At 35.2% G+C, this 21283-nt stretch overlaps 2 protein-coding genes across 6 annotated transcripts in view; one reads left to right on the plus strand and one right to left on the minus strand.

Moving 5' to 3' along the window:
• Window positions 1–17898, minus strand: part of LOC136852772 (anoctamin-8-like) — a 545791-nt gene extending 527893 nt beyond the window's left edge. The window contains exons 1-2 of one of the 5 annotated variants that reach the window (XM_067127741.1): window positions 17793–17898; window positions 14950–15050 (exon numbers count right to left, since the gene is read on the minus strand). In XM_067127741.1, the coding sequence (XP_066983842.1) occupies window positions 14950–15048 (99 nt within the window). In that variant the 5' untranslated portion in view covers window positions 15049–15050; window positions 17793–17898. Of the gene's footprint in view, window positions 1–5961; window positions 6095–7219; window positions 7331–14949; window positions 15184–17792 lie in introns of those variants that run through there. The other 4 variants (XM_067127678.1, XM_067127712.1, XM_067127720.1 and 1 more) reach the window with 4 other exon arrangements.
• Ppox (protoporphyrinogen oxidase) overlaps window positions 1–21283 on the plus strand; it is a 600782-nt gene that overhangs the window by 508318 nt on the left and 71181 nt on the right. The window lies entirely within an intron of this gene.

Below are 21283 nucleotides of genomic sequence, written 5' to 3' on the forward strand. Positions count from 1 at the left end.
GGTTAATGCCGTCTGTGCATATATCAGTTGCGGTGCACTGTAGGCACTCAGGTTCTTTGCAGCATCCCTTCAGCTATATATGTAACCCCTTTCTTTCCTTTTACTGTACGTCCATTCATATTCTCTCTCTCTTCTATCTTACTTTTCACCCTCTTCTAACAATTATTTCATATAGCTGCGAGGTTTATATGTGTTATATATTTATGACCTTTTTCTCTTTAATTTTCCTTACAGCGCCGAATGATCTCATAGGTCCCAGCGCTTGGCCTTCGACCTAAATTATATGTTCTTTGCATACACATATGTCTCTCTCTTTCTCTCTGTCTCCATTCTCTCTCTCTCTCTCTCTCTCTCTCTCTCACACATATATATATATATATATATATATATATATATATATATATATATATATATATATATATATATATATATATATATATATATATATATATATATATATATATATATTCTTAAAAAATCACAGTAGGTGTACGTGACTTCAGTGTGTAAGCGAATCCCACAGGAAAATGACAGGCAGAAGTTCAGTACCGAACCCTTTCACGTTTATTAACGCATCGTCTGGGCACAAATGAGACACGGATGAAAAGAAGGTTACAAATTAAACAAAAAGAACAAGAATACCAGATGGTCAGTTGTCAAAGGGTAATAAACAGAAAGATAATCCAGGATAATCCGGGATCAAGTAGTCACAAACTAAAACATAGACCTAACTACAAGAGATACGAAAGTTTAGCCATACAAAATCCAAAAACATGAATAAAATTGAATACCAGATGGTTAATTGCCAAGGGGTAATAAACAGAAGGGTTATCCAGGAAAATACGGGATCACGCGGTCACAAACTAGAACCAAATACTTAACCATAAGAGATGCGGAATCTTACCCATTCAAATTGCAGAAACATGTATAAAACTGAATACTAATTTTGCTTATATTTATCAACAACTTTTTTAATTATGAAGGCATCCAGTTTAATCAAACCGAGACTTAAATTTAGAACACTTTCATTACTTGACTTGATAAAACAAGATTCAATGATATTCCTTTTAACTGTGCCGTTGCACGGGACTAAAGATCTTGCTTCACCCCAGTTAATAGGATGATCTGAATCTCTCCTATGTACGAATAATGCATTCGATATTTGGCCGGTTCTCACAGAATATTGGTGTTGTTTGATTCGTTGTGAAAGTGATTTTCCAGTTTGTCCATAATATATTTTATCACATTTTGTACAAGGAATTTCATAGATGCAGCCAGAAACATGAAATGGCCCCCGGCTAGGACTAGTCATTTTTATATAATTAGCTTTGAATCTTTCAGTTCATCGGGCCTTTTAAATTCTGTTTTGAATTCCATTACTTTCGTCTTCCAACAATCATTTTTCCTACAGAAGTTTTTTTTTAAGACTGAGGTTTTTTGTATTTTGAGCTTGCTATTTTTATTCCAGCTCGTTTGGCTCATGAAGAACAGAATCGATTGACGTTTCAACTGTGACCTAAATGGACCGTAATGAATGACAGCCCCTATATAGGCCACAGTTGAAACGTCAATCGATTCTGTCCCTCATGGACATCACGGCTCTTCATTCGTGTGCTCATTGTTTATGCTGTCTACTTACGATTCTTCTCCCGTCTTTTATCCGTGCTGCCTCTACCATAAGTTTTGTGATCCCGAGATCCTGTTTGATTCGCAGTTGCTAGTAGAAAAACGGTAATTAATTTGGAGAAGTTTCTTTTTTGTTTTGTTGTTAGATGGAACATAATTGGTTAGGGATGATATTTGTATGATGGCTTTTGAACAAAAGAAATTGCTATAAAATATTTTATTTCCGTCCGGGTAAGACCGATCGATTATGTTACTGTGTTATTCCTTTTTTTAAGAAAACGGTAAAAATACGCACCCGATGTCATTAAAACTTTCATCTCGCTTTTGAGCGGTCATTTTTTGTTGAAATAGTAGAAAATAAATACGTCTCTACATTTTACCTGTTTTCAAATGATATATTATCATGATGAAAATTTAGTCATACTAGCATCACCATATTAAAGACATAGGTGCGTAACCAATTCAGCAATGAGTGTCCATTCTCCCAAATGCCATTAGTTTTAGTGATATCTGCTTCCATCATATGGGCTACTATTTTGTCATATTGTATGAGCGCATGTTTCAAGAACTGGAAATCTGATATATTTTGAGTTTTCATCCTCTTCGATTTCTTCCCGGTAAGAAAGTATCATCATTTAGCATACGACGAAATTTGAAATATACATATATTTTATATATATATATATATATATATATATATATATATATATATATATATATATATATATATATGTGTGTGTGTGTGTGTGTGTGTGTATATGTGTATGTGTGTGTGTATTTTCGTCTGTGTGTGTGTCTCTGTGTGTGTATGTGTGTTTGCATTAAGCCCCTTTCCATCAACAGGACTTGACTTCCTAGAAAAGATGAGGAAAGACAACGATCACCTCAACATTCATACTTTAACGCTGAATTGTTGCTGAAGCCCTTTATGAAAGTTCCACAACATTAGCAGCTTCTGACACCTTTAGAGAATGCTCATCAGCAACCTACACTGCGCAAAATGCATCTTTCTTGCTGCCCCTCTCGCTTCATGGATGTTGAGCCCTTTCCTTGTGAATTTCTGTTTTACTTCATTTATCTAGACCTTCCTACATCTTCATATCCTCTTCCCTCTCAGTATTTCCGAATTGTAGTCTTTTCACCAACCTGTCATCCTCCATTTATTTCCACGTGATCGAACCATCTCTTGAACACTGATTCATCCTGTTCTATACTAAACCTTTTGCCATTTTTGCATATGGCCACGTCTCTTACCCTTGGAGTTTTTCATGGGCCACGTACTCTGTACAAACAGTTCATCTCTGCAGTTTCAAACTTTTTTCCTTTCAGTTGCATGCAGCATCCACACTTACTTCATTACAGAATAGACAAACAGTTTACTTTATACATCGCAACCTTTACTTCCATAGACACCTCAAGCTTCTTTACCCAGTCTTTTTCACACAATTTGCTACGTTTCTTGTTTCACATGTCTGTTAATCATCCCCCTCTCTCATTCTACCTTTGTGTAGCCAATTTACTCCCCTAACACATGAATGCTGATTCCCAATCTTCATCCACCGAGATTAAATTTCTTTATCTTCCTTGTTACCATTTGCCCTTACAACCTTAATCTTGCTCACACTTACTCTGAACTTTCTTCTGTGTCAAACACTTTCAAATTCTTTCACTAATCTGCAGTTTCTCTTCACCCCAGTCAGTGCTGTATTATCTGCAAACATCAGCCAATCCACACTCCATTAACGACACACTTTCCTATACCACAATATTGCTCCACAATCCATTGTCTTTTTCTAGCTTCTTGCGTTGCCCAGTTCTAAAAGATATTAAAGAGCCGTGGAGAGATAACACACCGTTATTTCAGTCCCGTTTTTTACTTCAGACCAGTCACTCTCCCACCTACATACTCCAACACTTACTTTACTTTTATCATCAAAGCTTTTGATTGCTTTCAACAACTTATCTTATTTACAATACATCCTCAGCCTTCTCCACTTTGCCTCTCTCAGTTCCATCATAAGCTTTCTCTAGGGCCATGTGTGCCACACACTTTTTTTCCTTTCATACTTCTCACATAACTGTTTCATAACAAACACTTGATTCATACACTAATCTCACACTGTTCGTTTGTGTGCTACTCTTTCCCAGTAAAAATCCTACCATACACCTTCAGGTATACTGTGTAGTTTTGCCCTCTCTCTCCCATACCCGTATACAAGGGGACAGTTATCACTTTCAGCCATTCTTTCAGAATCTTTCCCTCATCTGGACATACTTTATGCACCTTGGCAAATATTCAATCGCACTTTCACCACTGTACCGCAACGTTTTACCTCTAATCGCATATATTGCTTGTGTGTTTCTTTGTAACTTCTTCAGCAGTTACTTCCATAACTATTCTTACTTAGGACTGCACTCTCAGACATTATTTCTCCATTTGCATCTTTTATTTTGAGATCCCTTTTGCCATTAACCTTTCTCTATTCATTTACTTCTTATCCTCTAAGCCTTTCCCTCCTCTTTTTATTACGCGCCTTCGTTTTCTCTCACACATTTCCTTGTGAAACCACACATCTCCCTGCTGACTTTATGACCCCGACATGGAATTTTTCTCAGACTTGAGTACACTCCTCCAACCTCTGAGTCTTCATCTTGTTTTTCATTTTATGTCCTCCTTATCAAGCTCACTTATCTTAATTACCCTGACAGCTACATTTTCAACCATTTTCGCCAGCTTAAGCTTCTGTATACCTTAGCTTTTACTTCAACCAGCTAATGATCAGATACAATACCCTGTTGCATCCATCAGTTACTCTTGCATCTACTCTGCATGATCACATAATCAGCCAAGCTATTATCCTTACCATTTTCTCTTTCCACAGTATATTTATAAATATTTTTCTTCGGAAACCATTTATCTCTTACAGTCAGACCCTCCACAAACACATTTCCACAAGTCTGTCTCAGCCTCTTTCTCCATCATACCTTTGCATGTCAGTCAGGCAACACAATAACCATTTCATACCCAGCAAGGCATAGACTCAGACTCCCTGAAACACTCTCTTTTAATCTCATTCCTTTCCCATACACAGTCACCAGTTCAACTCTTTCTCCTGGTGCAGTCAACCGTGCCCGCACAATGCTCAAACTAATATTCACCTGTCCCCAGAGAATCCCTAGTACAAGAGTTGTTTCATCTTTCTTAGCTTTGTGGTTGTCGGTGGCCTCCAGATGGAGGCTTATCCACCATTCAGAGGGCATCTCCTCCCCAAGAGAGTGTTCAAAGCCCATTGGTAGGCGCTCCTCAGGAATCCCGAACCATTTACATTACTTTGTGCAGTAGATGGTACTCCTTAATACTAGTGGAGTAGTAATCAGATATATTTGACAGATTTGTATGTATGTATGATATACTGTATATATATATACACACACACACAGTATATACGTACATACATACATACATACATACATACTAATCAGTCAAATAAATTTGATTACCACTCCAGTAGTATTAATGAGTACCATCTGTTGCACAAAGAAATAATATGATATATATGTATATGTATATATATATATACATACACTATATATATGTATATATATATATATATATATAATATATATATATATATATATATATATATATATATATATATATATATATATATATATATATATATATATATATATATATATATATATGTTTGTGTGTTTGTATGTGCGTGTATGAGTGTTAATATCACCATGGTTATTATAAAAGATATGGTATCTTCTTTTAAAAGACTGATTATTATTGTGAGTTATCAGTAACAAACCACCAGCCTCATCACTGTTCATCGCTCCATTTTTTTTTCTAATGTAAACAAGAGTGTGAACAGATTAATATAATAACCAGTAGATCACATACCAAGGTGACTTACATCTGTAAAATTAATATTGTGACACTCCGCCGCTAATGAAATGCTTGTCACTAACACTATTTTTATTTGGATTAACTTTGCTCTTGTTTACACCTTCAAAGTCTAGAATCATTATCCACTTCATGAGAATGCGAATGTTTACAGTTTGGAAGTAAACATGTTCTGCTTTATGTGCAGCCTGCCCTCGGCCAAGATTTATTTATAATTTATGTTAGCTCTGTTTTTCTGATCAAAAATATATCTTCTAACTGAATATATCATCTGTTGAAGGTAAATATATCCTCGATTAATTGTAGTGTATCCGTAATCAACACTGAACGTACCCACAATTAATGTGTGCTTATAATGAATGTATTCACATTATCATGTAATCATTATATCCTCTGCTGACGTAAGATATATCGTCACTTACGTTCTCAGTCGGCTTGAACAATTTGCACTCTTGCGTTACACGCCACATAGTATTATATCTCTTAAGCATCACTATCGCCATCCAGTTCAGTGGCCAATGGGACGCAGCTGACTGTATTTATGGTCACTCTGACATTTTCCATCACTTCACTCCTCATTCAAGACGTGATTGACGAAGGAGAGAAGATATAACTGACTATCACGACCTTAGTCTCCCTCAAACTAGACAGGCCTTTTGTTTATGGCTTGTCGCAGGTTATTAGAGAAACGATGATTTGCGTTGTTTAGCATTCAGACGGGTCGTTGAGAACAGTACGACATAGAGCGTCATAAATAAAGAATATAAACGAAATGAAACAAAATGAAGACGAAAATAGTAGAAATGTCGTGGTGGGGATTTGACAGCTCATATGACAGGAACCTTGGCAGCTTGGTTAAAGCAAAGACAGCTGACTGCCAAAGAGGTGTTTGTGTGCGCATGGGTGTGTGTCCTTACGCTGGCTTGGACGAGCTCAGCTCAGGGCAACGCCATATCTCATTCCAAAGGTGCATAGTAGATCGAGGTAAAATTTTTGCGTTTTCAATTTTGCTTCCAAAAAATAAATTATATGTATATATATATATATATATATATATATATATATATATATATATATATATATATATACTGTATATATATATATATATATATATATATATATATATATTTATATACATATATATATATATATATATTTATTTATATACACAAATATACACAGTATATATATATATATATATATATATATATATATATATATATATATATATATATATATATATATGCATGCATGCATGCATACGCACACATATACACAGTGAAGTTTTTCAGGGTGCGCGATAAAAATGCACTACAAATGATCGAATTATGGTGATGTGAAAGGGTACTTCAAAGCACTTTCGTGTATTTACAGCGTAGGCTACCCAACTTTAAAAATGCGCGTACAGTAAATACACAAAAACGCTGGGGAGCATTCGATTACAGCACAGTAATTCCGGTGTTAGCAATTTACATATATATGTGTGTGTACATACATACATGCGCATTTACAAACATACGACACACACACACTCATATATATATATATATATATATATATATATATATATATATATATATATATATATGTATATATGTATGTACACTGATAACACCATAATCAGTGTCACTTAATTGAATGCCTCCAAGTCGTAGTGCATATGTGTATAAATATACATACCTTAGGGACACACTCCTTATCATAGGCAATACAGTACTCGTTGAATGCTGATAAACACTTCGCATATACCACTTCAAGACAACACGTTTCCAATTTCGTACATTTCGTCAGGTCTACAAGGATGACACTTTGAGGGAAGATACGACTATCACTGCTATATTGGTCCATATATATATACATATTATATATATATATATATATATATATATATAATATATATATATATATATATATAAATATATAATGTGTATGTGTGCGTGTGCGTGCGTGTTTGTAAATTTTTATCACATACACCGTGACTTTCTTTTTATATTGGGAGACATGAAGCTACGAATGTCGTTTAACATCCAGTTCGCTCAACCTCGGGAGTATCACCGAAGGGGAATGAGAATTGATTAATGATTCGACACCTGGTCAAGACAGCCGAACGGTACTGTCCCTGACAGTCGTCCGTCCGCACTGTCGGCCGGTCGTTTGAATCTTCCAGATGCCGAATCATCTATCAGTTACAACTTCCTGTCGATGATTTGTAGCTGCTTGATTGAGCATTTGAAAAGAAAGTCACATGCATGTAAACATACATGTGTACACACACACACACACACACACACATATATATATGTTTGTGTGTGTGTAGTCACATACATGTAAACACATACATGTATACACACACACACACATATATATATATATATATATATATATATATATATATATATATATATATATATATATATGTGTGTGTGTGTTGTGTGTGTGTGTATTTATACTCACATTTCGGCGGTAGCATGTTCTCCAGGACTTGGATGGGTGACCATCAAGGCAAAGTGGACGTTTGGGCACATGATCATGTGAACATCTAGAAGCTGGGTGTGGGGTTTGCAAACTCATCTTGTAAGTACAGTATTTGTTACAACAGGGGTTGTAATACCTGACGCCAACTCTTTAAAAGGAAAAATGTTATGGAGAAGAAAATATAAAATATGATTGACATCAATTGTCATCATAACTTTGAGACAATTTAACAATCGATCCTGTGTGATGATTTAATCGTCTGAAACTCTGACAGCCTTTGAAAAAAATACGGAACTAAAACTGGACAGTAGACGGCTCATCACGTTTTCCAAACTATCCCCCCAATCTTCACTTAGTTTTCTCTTCCATCGTTATATAACTTCGAGTTCAGCCTTGAGTTAATTATATCTTAGTTCAACCAGACCACTGAGCTGATTAACAGCTCTCCTAGGGCTGGCCCGAAGGATTAGATTTATTTTACGTGGCTAAGAACCAACTAGTTACCTAGCAACAGGACCTACAGCTTATTGTGTAATCCGAACCACATTATGACGAGAAATTAATTTCTATCACCGGAAATAAATTTCTCTAATTCTTCATTGGCCGGTCGGAGAGTCGAACGCTGGGCCAACAGCATAACAACGAAAGGATCACTAAGTGGTATAGTCAAATTCGAGCGAATCTAAGACCTTTTGACTGGCTCACTCCATGCCTTGCATGTATATGTAGCATTCGACTTAAAGATTCTAAATATTTGACAGTAGTTAATGCTACCTTCGTCTCCAAACTGTATAAAAGGATAAATGTTCTTAAGGCTCCCGGAGAGTTGACTGATGGGCATTTGGGAGACAGTCATTTCTCATTTCACAGACAAGGCTTTTTACGTATCACACATTTTACTAAGCTGATATATGGGCCGAATCTAGTGACCTTGGAATGGTCAATTGACCGAAAAGTCTCTGTAGTGGGGTAGCACTGCCCATGATGCTGTCAGTGCACCTCAGTTGGTGCAATGTAGGCTTTACTAAAGGGTGTTTGCAACGTCCCTTCGGCCCCTGGCTGGACTTTCTTTTTAGCCTTGTTCTCTACTTCCATCCCCTCTTCCTAAAGCCCCGTACACATGATGCGCGCAGTTTGAACGGATGTGTTGAAAAAGCACTTTTTCGACACGAAGCCGCATCACCAACGCATTGATGGGGCAAACCGATTTCAAAAGCCTGCACAGTGTTGTATCAGCACTTGGAGCGGTAGGGCGTACCGCTCAGCTCCAGCGCCGATGCCTCAATCACCACCACCGGCCAAACCCCTTGAATGGACGAGGACCAACACTTTACACTGTTGTATTTTCCAGCTTTAAATTGAGTGTTTGGTGGCTGGGATGATTGGGAAGATATATATATATATATATATATATATATATATATATATATATATATATATATATATATATATATATATATATATATATATATGTGTATATATAGGTCACAAGTATCTTATGAATTACAATACACAGCAGGTGTTTGAATAATAAGTGTGGGTAAAAGCATTTAGAAGAGCCTTGACAAGGAAGGGCAAAATGAATATTTGCCCCTCCCTTAATCCATTAACCGCACTCTGTATATCACTTTCAACAAATCTTAATTGTTATTTGTAATACCGAGTCATTTTCTTTTCCACTGTGTAGTTTTCTTAAAAATGTCTTTAGACAAACATGAAGGTTCCTGCGCTCTGTTGTTTCATTTTTTCCTCGTTGGCCATATATTATTATTCCCTATATATATATATATATATATATATATATATATATATATATATATATATATATATATATATATATATATATATATATATATATTATATATATATATAGATATATATATATATATTATATATATATATATATATATTATATATATATATATATATATATATATATATATATATTATATAGATATATATATAAATATATGTATAGATATATATATAGATATATATATACATATGACTTTTTATCACATCACCGTGATTCATATACAATCAGTAAGCTACAAACGTCCTTTTATATCCAATTCGCTCTACCTCGGAAATAATATATTTTCATATATATTACCGAAGGGGAATTTTTTAGTTGATAATAAGTTCGTCGTCCCGTGGGCTCGAACCAGCGAAGGACAAGAACTCAGGACTACAGTGGACGCATTAACCCATCCTTCGGTAACATATATGAAAATATATTATTTCCGAGGTAGAGCGAATTGGATATTAAAGGACGTTTGTAGCTTACTGATTATATTATATATATATATATATATATATATACTGTATATATCTATGTATATACACATATACATACATATACATATATATATATATATATATATATATATATATATATATATATATATATATATATATATATATATATCTCTATGTATATATACATATATATATATATATATATATATATATATATATATATATATGTATATATATATATATATATATATATATATATATATATATATAGGCATATATATATATGTATCTGGAACGATCTGGAACGTTGGAGATTTAGGAGGAAAAGGATGGAGAACAGCCATCGCAGCATCACAAGTTTATTGGCCAAATTTTCAAGGCTTTAAGTCTCATCATCAGGGCTGTAAAATATACAAAATTTTGCAAATTAAAAACACACTCAGTAAAATGACAATTGCATAAGTTAAAATAAAAAAAACCGCTATAGAGTCTATATTAAAAGAAGGTAAAAAAGGTTAAATAAAAAGTAAAGAGAATTCTAAGACTAGCACCTATCTCTAAGAAGCTAAAAAACTGAGTGGCCTTCTCCTTCTTGGAAGGCCGGACGTCAACTAGGCTATAAACAAAACAGTGGAGGAGGCCTGACTATTTAACGAGGGCACAAGCTGCTTAATTGTTAAAGACTCCAAAATAGAGAGAGAATAGTCATTGGGTGCTTGGGCCACGGTACGGAAATCATCATTTTTATCCCAGTTTTTCAAAAACAATTCGTATCCTCCATCCTTATTCTACAAATACGTGAAAAAGTTCTTGACAAATAGACTTCATCCAAGTCAATCTATTACAAAGTACCCAAATTATCAATGTATGTCTCTATTCCTTTTATTCATTCCAGCGCATTTATATTACAGACACAAAAAGTAATCCAAAATACTTTTCCGGCATTGGATATTAAATTGATATCTAAAAATCCTAAAACCCTGGGTTCCTTGTTCTCCCACAAGGATAAACTCCCGGCTTTGATGCGGTCTTTGGTGGTTTATTGTTTTACTTGCTCAAAATGTAAGATTGGGAAATATGTGGGAGCCACCAAAGGATTGCTCAAAGTCCGGATAGATTCCCATCTCGGAGTCAGCCACCGTACGGGATATACTCTGAAAACCAAAGAATTCTCTAGTATAAGAGAACATACTAATATTAGTAGAACTTTATTTACAAATGATGATTTCCGTATCGTGGCCCAAGCACCCAGTGACTGTTCTCTCGCTACTTTGGAATGTTTAACAATTAAGCAGCTTGTGCCCTCGTTAAATAGTCAGGCTTCTTCCACTGTTTTCTTTATAGCCTAGTTGAAGTCCGGCCTTCCAAGAAGAAGAAAGTCAGTTGGTTTTTTAGCTTCCTAGAGATAGGTACTAGTGTTAGAATTCTCTTTAGCTTTTATTTAACTTTTTTTTTACCTTCTTTTAACATAGATCCTTTACCGATTTTTTTATATTAACTTTTGTAATTGTCATTTTACTGAGTGTGTTTTTAATTTGTAAAATTTTGTATATTTTACAGCCCTGATGATGAGACTTATAGTCTCGAAAATTTGGCCAATAAACTTGTGATGCCTCAATCTTTTTTTGTTCTCAATCTTTTATTCGTATATATATATATATATATATATATATATATATATATATATATATATATATATATATATATATATATATATATATAATATATATATATACCTTCATAATCATTACACCTTCATTAAATCCCTTCTGGACAGAGTCTACAGACTGTAAACCCTCCCCAAGAGGGCTCCAACGGAAAATCAGCCTACAGAGAGAGAGAGAGAGAGAGAGAGAGAGAGAGAGAGAGAGAGAGGGACAAGTTATAGGAAGAGGTGATAAATAAATATGATAGAGACAATAAATCAGATACACCTGATTTCAGGAGATCTCAACAGAAAGCAGGAATGAATTTGTTCCTCGTTTAATTAAACATTTAGAGATCAGAAGACTCCACAACTTTACTAGGCAAACTATGCCACATTTTACTGGTAGCCAAAATAAAATTCCTTGCAGACACAGCAGCATTAAACCTGATACTGGAAAACGACACATTTACAGCATCAGCTTGCCTACTGTTGCAAGCAAATACAGCTAGGTCATTTAAAGAAGAGCGCAGAGGATGTCTTTCATTGTAAAACATTTTATGCAACAAACATAGTGAACTTACTTTATGTCTATGCCAAAAGTCCACATTAAAAGGTGGCAAAATAAACTTGACTGGTGACATAACTCTATCCATGAGTTTGAGATGATAGTCAATAACCAAAGACCACACCGGAGAACAGTAATCCAAAGAAGGAAAACGAAAAGCATTAAAACACTTAAATATAATAGCTTCATCATGAAAGTTTTGAAAACTTTCCTACAAGATACTAACTTTTGAGAAACAGAGGAAGCAGTATATGGTTCTCAAGAGTCAGTTCTTTATCAAAAGTTATACCTAAAAAATTAAATGAGTCACTGATATTAAAACTGTACTATTTAAATGTAAATTAGGATGCAAAGGCAAAAGTGTTCTGAATCGGCTAACTATCATATTTTGAGTTTTAGGAGGGTTAAGCTTCATGCCCCAAAGCTTACTCCACTCATCAATATATGCCAGATCTCGGTTCAAGGATCCCACAACCCCAGACCTAAGGCATGGAGAAGGGACAGCAGCCGGAAGTAGCATCACTGGCAAATGTAATCATCTTGTTCTCCATTTCTTACCACATATCACTAGTATAGATGATGATATAAAGGTTCCAAGAACACTGCCTTGAGGAACACTCAAAATAACATTACTAAAGCTACTATACTGGCCATAAACACGGACCCTCTGGGTTCTGCCTATGGAAAGTTCATTCAAGATATTAACTAAAGATCCATCAATTCTCAATAATCTTAGCCTGTAGATAAGTGCTGTATGACTTGTGCTATCAAAGGCTGCACTAAATTCTAGACTAAGCATGAGTGTCCTTGCACCCTCATCAAGAGCACTCTGCAAGACGGTAGATATTGATAAGAGTACATCACGAATACCAAGGCCTTTGTAAAACCAAAACTGTAATGCTGGTAACAGGTTATTATCTTTAACAAACTTATAACGATGCTTAGAGACTAACTTCTCAAAAACCTAAGATAAAACAGGGGTAATTGAAATACACCTATATTCTAAGGGCCATGAGGATGGATTTAGTCCGTTACTTAATGGAGCAGTGTTCCCCTTTCTCCAAACAGAAGGAAAATTTGAATGTATAACTATTTTTTGGAAAATAGTACCTATCTTTGGAGCAGTGAAAAAGGTCCCACTAGGGTCTGTGCCGCCATAACTGTCAAGCCCCAGAAGCAAAGTTCTGACTTCTCTAGATCTGAAGGCCATTGAACACAGCTTTGGCTCTGGAAAGCAAGATTGAGGTAACACCAAAGGCCCACTTCGCTGTTTGCTGACAAAGACTTGAGCCAAAAATTGTGCTTTCTGTTCAGGGTGAAGACTACGCGTGGACTGACTTGGAGAGATTAAGGGTGATGATTCGGTAGATGCTGGGCTGAACAAAGGGTAGTGCGTGATTACTAGCGTTGCCTGACGTTGTGATTTGATTATGTTTTCGTTTGTTTGAATGTTGCACCCAATCTGAACTTTGTTTAAAAAACTTTTTTCTCTGCAGCTAATCACACATAAGTGATTCAATGGATACTGGAGTCCGATTGTGTGTGTGTGTGCATTTATATATATGTATATGTATAATATGCATGCATGAATATACATGCATAGAATATACGGGCAACTTTTTACCAGATATATATCTACTTTTAATAGCTACAAATGATCTCTTAATTTCTAGATTTCTTCACTCATGTGGGATGCGCATGTCACAAGGAAGCCCAAAACCCAAATGAAGAAAGAAATGAAGACATTCTGACACTGGAGACAGGATTCGAACGGATACGCAATCTGTCGTAATAAGGTTGCCCTTAACCACTTCACCACGAAGAAGTATACAAATTTATCTCAGGTCATACATATGCATGCAACTGTCGCATGTAATTCTAATAACTACGATGCACATTTAACTTCTCGATTTTTAATTCTGTTCTGTGTTACTACGGCGAGAATAGACCCATCTTTACTATAGAAGCATATCGTTCAAGCGTTTATTGCATTTTAGGCTGAGTTCGACAGATACATGTGTGAGTGTGTGAGCGGGAATAGAATTACACCCTTCCTTTTGGTGAGGTGGTTTAAGCTTAACCATATACTTCAGCATCCGTTGCGGCTCGGATCCTGCCACCGGCGTCAGAATTTCTTCATTTCTGTATTTGAATCCTTGGTATTGAGGAGTCATTGCATATATATATATATATATATATATATATATATATATATATATATATATATATATATATATATATATATATATATATATATATATATATACATATAAACACATTATATATATATACATATATATATATGTTATATATAAACATATATATATACATATTTGTATATTATATATATATATATTTAGACATACTGTACATACATATATATATATACATACATGTAAAATTTATATAAAATGAGAGAAAGCTAGAGAGAATTCAACTTAACTTACGATCCATTGAACTCACCTTGAGGCTACACTGCGGTGGCATCCGTCCTCTCATGACGCTGGAGGTATGAGAGACCCACTCGCCGACCAAGTTGTCCATCCATTTGTTTTGAATCATTTCTGCCATTTTAGTAAGTACGGTTTGGTGTGTAGTTATATATATAAATAGATTAGATGATGTATAACTATTTTTGTATGAAAATATGTATGTGCAGTATTCGTCAATTAATGATGATTTAATAGTTATATATGTTTTTATAGGTCATTTTATGGAGACATCTATTCCGTATTGCTTGAATTAACTGTGATTTTTTTATTGTTTTGCCTACAGAGTTAGTAAATATTTATCCAGACTTATAAATAAATAAGGTTTACCCATTCTATTTTATTATTCTCTCATTGTTTTAATTTATAACTTGGTGCATAGTTTTTCTACCAACCAAGTTAACAATAAATTCCAGATTACTTTTGTTTATGTCGTAATGGAGGATTATTATTATTATTAAAGTAGTTTAAGCAGTAATGGAGGAAAAAAAAGTTAATTCATTAAATGAAAAGGAACTTGGCTGTTAGCAAGCATGGAGGAAACATTTGGATGACAAACTGGGATTTGAAAAGTTCAAGGTTCAGTAAGTTAAATACGCTTGTTTCTGTTTTAGTGAATTTAATCTAAGACTGTACTCTTCATTCGCTTAGATGGGTAATGATAGATGAAGCACTGGTCGGACTGACTGTTCATTTAATTTGTGTGTTGTCTTATGCAATGTGAATAAATTTTGTCTCTTTTTGCTTTAGAATATGTACGAAAATTGTAGGGATGTTGTCTTTGGTGTTTGCTTGTATGTCTGTTACTAAAGATGGCTTGGCAGTGAAGAGATAACATTACATATCAGAACGGCAGAATCCCAAGGCTTTCGTCTTGACCTTTTTTCTTCTCTGTTTTTCTTGTCCTGTGAAACTGAAGTGAATCGATGAAATGTTTGAGCTATTTTGTAGGAGAGAGAGATTAGCACGTCGCTGATGGTACGCTTGTAACAGCTGCGTTTTTTTTCTTTCTTTCTTTTCTTTTCACATAGAAACAATAGCTTTTAAAGAATTGAATTTTAATATTTATTTGAAATTTATTTCCACGCCATTGTTTATTTTCATAAATAGCACAGCACTAGAATAATCGGATGGATTATACTTCCGGCATCAAAATGAACCTTTACTTAGATTTTGTGATGTAACGCTGAAGGAAAACGTATTGTAATACAAGCGTTGCGTTGCAAAAGTCGTCACTCATTCTTTCAAGTCCTTTCACCGAGAATCTTACTCAAAAAATCACTTTAAAAATTACATGAAAAAAATTTTTTTTTACAAAAATCTTGAATAGATTTAAAAATCACTCGGGAATTCACTCAAAAAAAATGCACGACAAAAATGTCTTCAAATCACTCAAAAATACACTTTAGGATTCTTGAAAAATCATTTTTCGGAATCCCGTGAGATTGTATGTCGAGCCTGCTAGAAAATTGCAGTGTTTTCCCATCAAATCAGCTCAGTTCACACTTGTATATTCATTTTCTAAAAATGCTTTGCAAGTTTTTAAATGTTCCTGTTGCCACAAGTTTGGGAAGCTTACAACTTTTTCCAGATGTGAAAGTGTGGTGTTTAAAACTCCTTTGTTACGTCTGAGATTTACTTGTCAAATTTCGTCAAGTGTGTGCATACGGATAATTTAAAATAGTTAAATTACTTTTAAAAATGCCATTAATTTCAGGTAAAATTGAAAAATAACTGTCAAACTAAGTTAAAGCCAAGTTATAGCAAAAATCATGTAAATAAAAGATCAAGTCTGTCTGTGGAATCTATTTACAATGCATAAATATACACACACAAAAATGGTCTATAAATTATCTGTGTATGCACCGAAGAATATATACATCAGTACACACACACACACACACACACACACACATATATATATATATATATATATATATATATATATATATATATATTTGTTGTGTATATATACATGTGTTAAGACACAAAGGCTTTTGTTCTTGCATGCTACACAGATAATTTAACAGACCATTTTCTGTGCAAATATTTATACATTTATGTAGTGTCATTCATAATTTGGGACCCAAGTGGCGAGGTTTGGCTGTGAAATGATTATTTTACCAAGAAGAACTTAATTGTATAGTTAACAGATTATTTTTAACCAGTGCAAATATTTATTTTTCCACCCTTCGCTAAGAAAGAGAGAGAGAGAGAGGGGGGGGGTGGTAGTATAATACTTCCGTAGAGGGAAAACATGCTAATTAGGAATTCTTCAAGGAATTTGGACGTTTTAGACATAGTTAACTGAAATCACTTATTTTTTTTTTTTTTTTACAGAATTCTCCGTTATGGATTCTAAAATGTACCGGTTTATTTTCTTGAAGAGGTAAAGGGAGTTTTTTTAAGAGCAAATAAGGATTTATCATTGAATAAGGCATATATTTATTTTGGAAAAAAAATATTCACCTTCCTTTCATTCTATATTTTATTTATTATATTTAGTTTATTTTTTATACTTCATTTATTGTATGTATCGTAGAGATTATTTAGCATGAACTCATAATGGTAAACGGCCATCTTTTTTCTGTTATGGCCAAACAACAGATAAAACACTGTCAAGTCTTCTGGGCGATTGATGCAAGTGAAATGATTATTGTGTATTAAAGGAATGACATGGATAAATTTTAATCGGCGTAAATGATTTCAAATTTAATTCCAGAATATGTCCACAGTCATGTACTGTCTCTGCGATCGTCAGCTGCGTCAGCACACGCTTAAACAGCCACGGTACTTGGCGCACAAAACCGCTCTCACCACTAACTACCACAGTGTTGACTCGAACACTACTGAAACAACTGCAGAATACGCAGCATGTTAGAAAGCTCTGCACGTGGACACCGCCACCACCATTGTCCTCCGAACGACTAAAACGTGGATTTAGCTAAGAATCCGATGCCACATGAGAGAGAAAGAGAGAGAGAGAGAGAGAGAGAGATAGAGAGAGGTTCATGAATGATGTATTTTCAGTGTCAAGCGGAGAGAATGGGGATTAATTCGTGGATGATATGAAATTCTGTTTATAGGTGGCACGTGTTGCATTGCAAGCCTGTTCTTGGATCACTGTATATATACACATATATATATGTATATATATATATATATATATATATATATATATATATATATATATATATATATATATATATATATATATATATATATATATATATTAGACTGTTAGAGGGTTCTGTCTGTTTATGCACCTATAACGACTCCAATTATGTTACTAAATAGAAAGAAAGCTTGTCATGAGAACGAGTAGAGTGCATTGTGATAGAAGATATAACAGCTGGCCAAAATGAAGGAAAATAAGCTGTTTAAAAAATGTGTGTCTCTTTCCAAGTTTAGAGAGAGAGAGAGAGAGAGAGAGTTGTCTAGGCCAAGAGTTGGAGGAGGTTAGCGGGTTGGCGGAGAGGACCGAGCCTTAGCCTAGTTAAAGAAAGAAGAAGAGGAAAATCACGCCTTAGCCAAAGGTAGGAAAACAAGAGATCGCAAGTAAATTAACTGAGCTTTAGCTTCTTGTGAAAACTGTAAAACGAGCAAATGAAACTACGGCGAAAGTGAAAGGGGGGACAACCATTTTATTGAATCGTTTGTTTGTTTGACTTTGACAACTACCATCAACAGACAGCGAAAGCGATGTGTACAGTATTCAGATTCCGATGATTAGGTGGCATCTATCCGGACCTGTTAAGTTCGCTTGTTGCGCTAAGTATTGAGGTTCGTTGTCAGTTTGGTGGCAGGTTATTTAATAAAGTCACAAGAAAAAGTCACATTAATTTACGGTGACCGGTAATAAAGTCACAGAGGAAAAATTCACAATATTTCTTGGGGGTCATTATATTTATGATGTTTACAGTCTTTTGTTTATGTTTATACGGAAATCCCCAGCGGGCTTGTATTGAACACGCCGCAAAGGTGGATACATACCGGGTTAAGACTTGGGAGTCACTATCTAGGAAAGATTATTGTGGCTTTTATTCCTGTGACTTCTTTCTTGTGGTTTTTTTTCTGTGACTTTTTTACCTGGATTCGTCTGTTTTGTTTTTATGCTTGCATGCGATATGAACTACATATCTTTACGTTCACAGCAGTTTCAATAAAGAAGCGAGTAACGTTATCATAGATAGACGTATTGATGGTAGTTGCTTATTTTGTCGTTCGTGAAAAGATCAAGATTCTTTGTATGAGCCTTCGTCATGATCCTAGTTAACATGACCCCTTAAGGAAGATATTGTCTTTTGTGTTATTGCCATCAATGCGTCTAGTTATGATAGCGTTTACTCACTTTATTGAAATCGCGGTGAACGTAAAGGTCAATTTGCAGTCTCATCTACGTCTCGATTTCTTCGTAGTTTTGGATACGCTTGTCAATAAAAGCCTTGGATCCAAATGATAAATGACTGAAGAAGGCCTTATTCAAAACTGTAATTATAGTTTCAGCTACTTAAGTTGATAACAGCAAGTAATTGGATCAAAGTTTCATGAGCAAGCATATCATTTGTATCATTTGTGTTAAAAACCTATAACTATAATAATTCTGCTTTTGACCACCAAATGGTTATTAAAGTTTAGCTACAAAGGGAATTTCAGTTGGGGGGCCAGGCATCTGACTTGGCGGGGGGGGGGACTCCAACAAAAGGCACTTATCCAGATTCCAAAGGATACCAATACAATTAACCATTATATGTCGAAAGAGTTTCAGTGTGTAAAAATGCTCGGGATTTATAAAGCCGAAATTCCTGATAAAAGTGTCATTTCAATTCTGCGACTCCATGTTCAAGAAGGAATGTTAAGTTCCATTATCCAGTAAAGGCCATGGGGGAAGTCTGCGAGTGCTTCTTATCAGGAAAAACAGTAAAAGGTAAAACTGACACAGTCAGGACAGGTTTGATCAATTATACTGAAACTAAAGAAACATTCAAGGAACTCTCACCTGTCAATGGTGGTCTGTTGGTGGCCTGTTTTGATACAAAGTAAGTATACCTTAGTTTAACCAGACCACTGAGCTGATTAACAGCTCTCCTAGGGCTGGTCCGAAGGATTAGATTTATTTTACGTGGCTAAGAACCAATTGGTTACCTAGCACATTATAGCGAGAAATGAATTTCTATCTTCTTCTTCTTCTTTTTCTATCACCAGAAATAAATTCCTCATATTCTTCATTGGCCGCTCGGAGATTCGAACTCGCGGCCAAGAGAGTGCTAACTGAGAACGGAACCCACTCGTCCAACGAAGAACTTGTTTTGATACAGAACAGGTCCTCTATCTTTCTCTGTCAAACCCCAGCGAACTTTTCTATACATAATGACTTGCTTGCAATAATTCTACTTTTTACGAGCTCGACAGTCAAGAAGGCGGTTGCCTTATTTTCCATGAGGGAAGAGTTGGTCTTGATTCAAATGAAACCGAATTATGCCGTGGTAAGATATTTTGGAAAGGTGCTAAATAATTTAAGAAAGATGCAGCCCTTTTCCCTTATGGGTCTGGTAGGAAAACAAAACAAAAAAAATCAGTCATTCCTGCCATGAGTTTTACATTCCTGAAAAATTCCTGTTTGATTAGGTCTATCACCTTAAGTTCCTTAAAATGAACCACTGCCAGAGTGAGGGTGAGTCTGTCCAAAGTGTTTTGGAGGAAGCCTCCAAGCATACCGGGGATAAAGCTGCTCTCTCTCTCTCTCTCTCTCTCTCTCTCTCTCTCTCTCTCTCTCTCTCTCTCTCTCTCTCTCTCTCTCTCTCTCATAGCAGGAAAAAAATGACTAGGTATAATCTGAGATCATAGTTATTGGCGGTCAGCCATTAGACCCTTGAGTGGAAAAATCTCACTACAAAGTGGTAACCTGAGAATTTGAATGTGTGATGAAGTTGTCTGGCACATTTGAGTTGTGGAAAACTGAACGCAAAAAAAAAAAAAAAAAAAAACCTATATCAAAGTCTCACAGGAATTTGAGGAGTTCCAGGCCCTCTACCCTGAAGCTCATCGCTTTCCCCTAGATCCCAATATCAAGCCACAGCCCAGCATCACAGCTTCGAAGCTATCCGAGGGGAGATTGCATACCTCATGAGTCTCCACAGTTGAGCATCTTTCGTCATCAGGCGCAAAGATCTCAGAGCTGTCTGTCTTCAGCTGCCTCACCGATTAACTTGTTCACATTCATATTTTGCGAAATGTTTATTTTCATGATGTTACTAGCAGTAACAAATGAGATGCCCTTTTATCAATAGTTTTAAGTGATACATGTA

Source organism: Macrobrachium rosenbergii, chromosome 3 (assembly GCF_040412425.1).
Source record: "Macrobrachium rosenbergii isolate ZJJX-2024 chromosome 3, ASM4041242v1, whole genome shotgun sequence".
Classification (NCBI taxonomy): Eukaryota; Metazoa; Arthropoda; class Malacostraca; order Decapoda; family Palaemonidae; genus Macrobrachium; species Macrobrachium rosenbergii.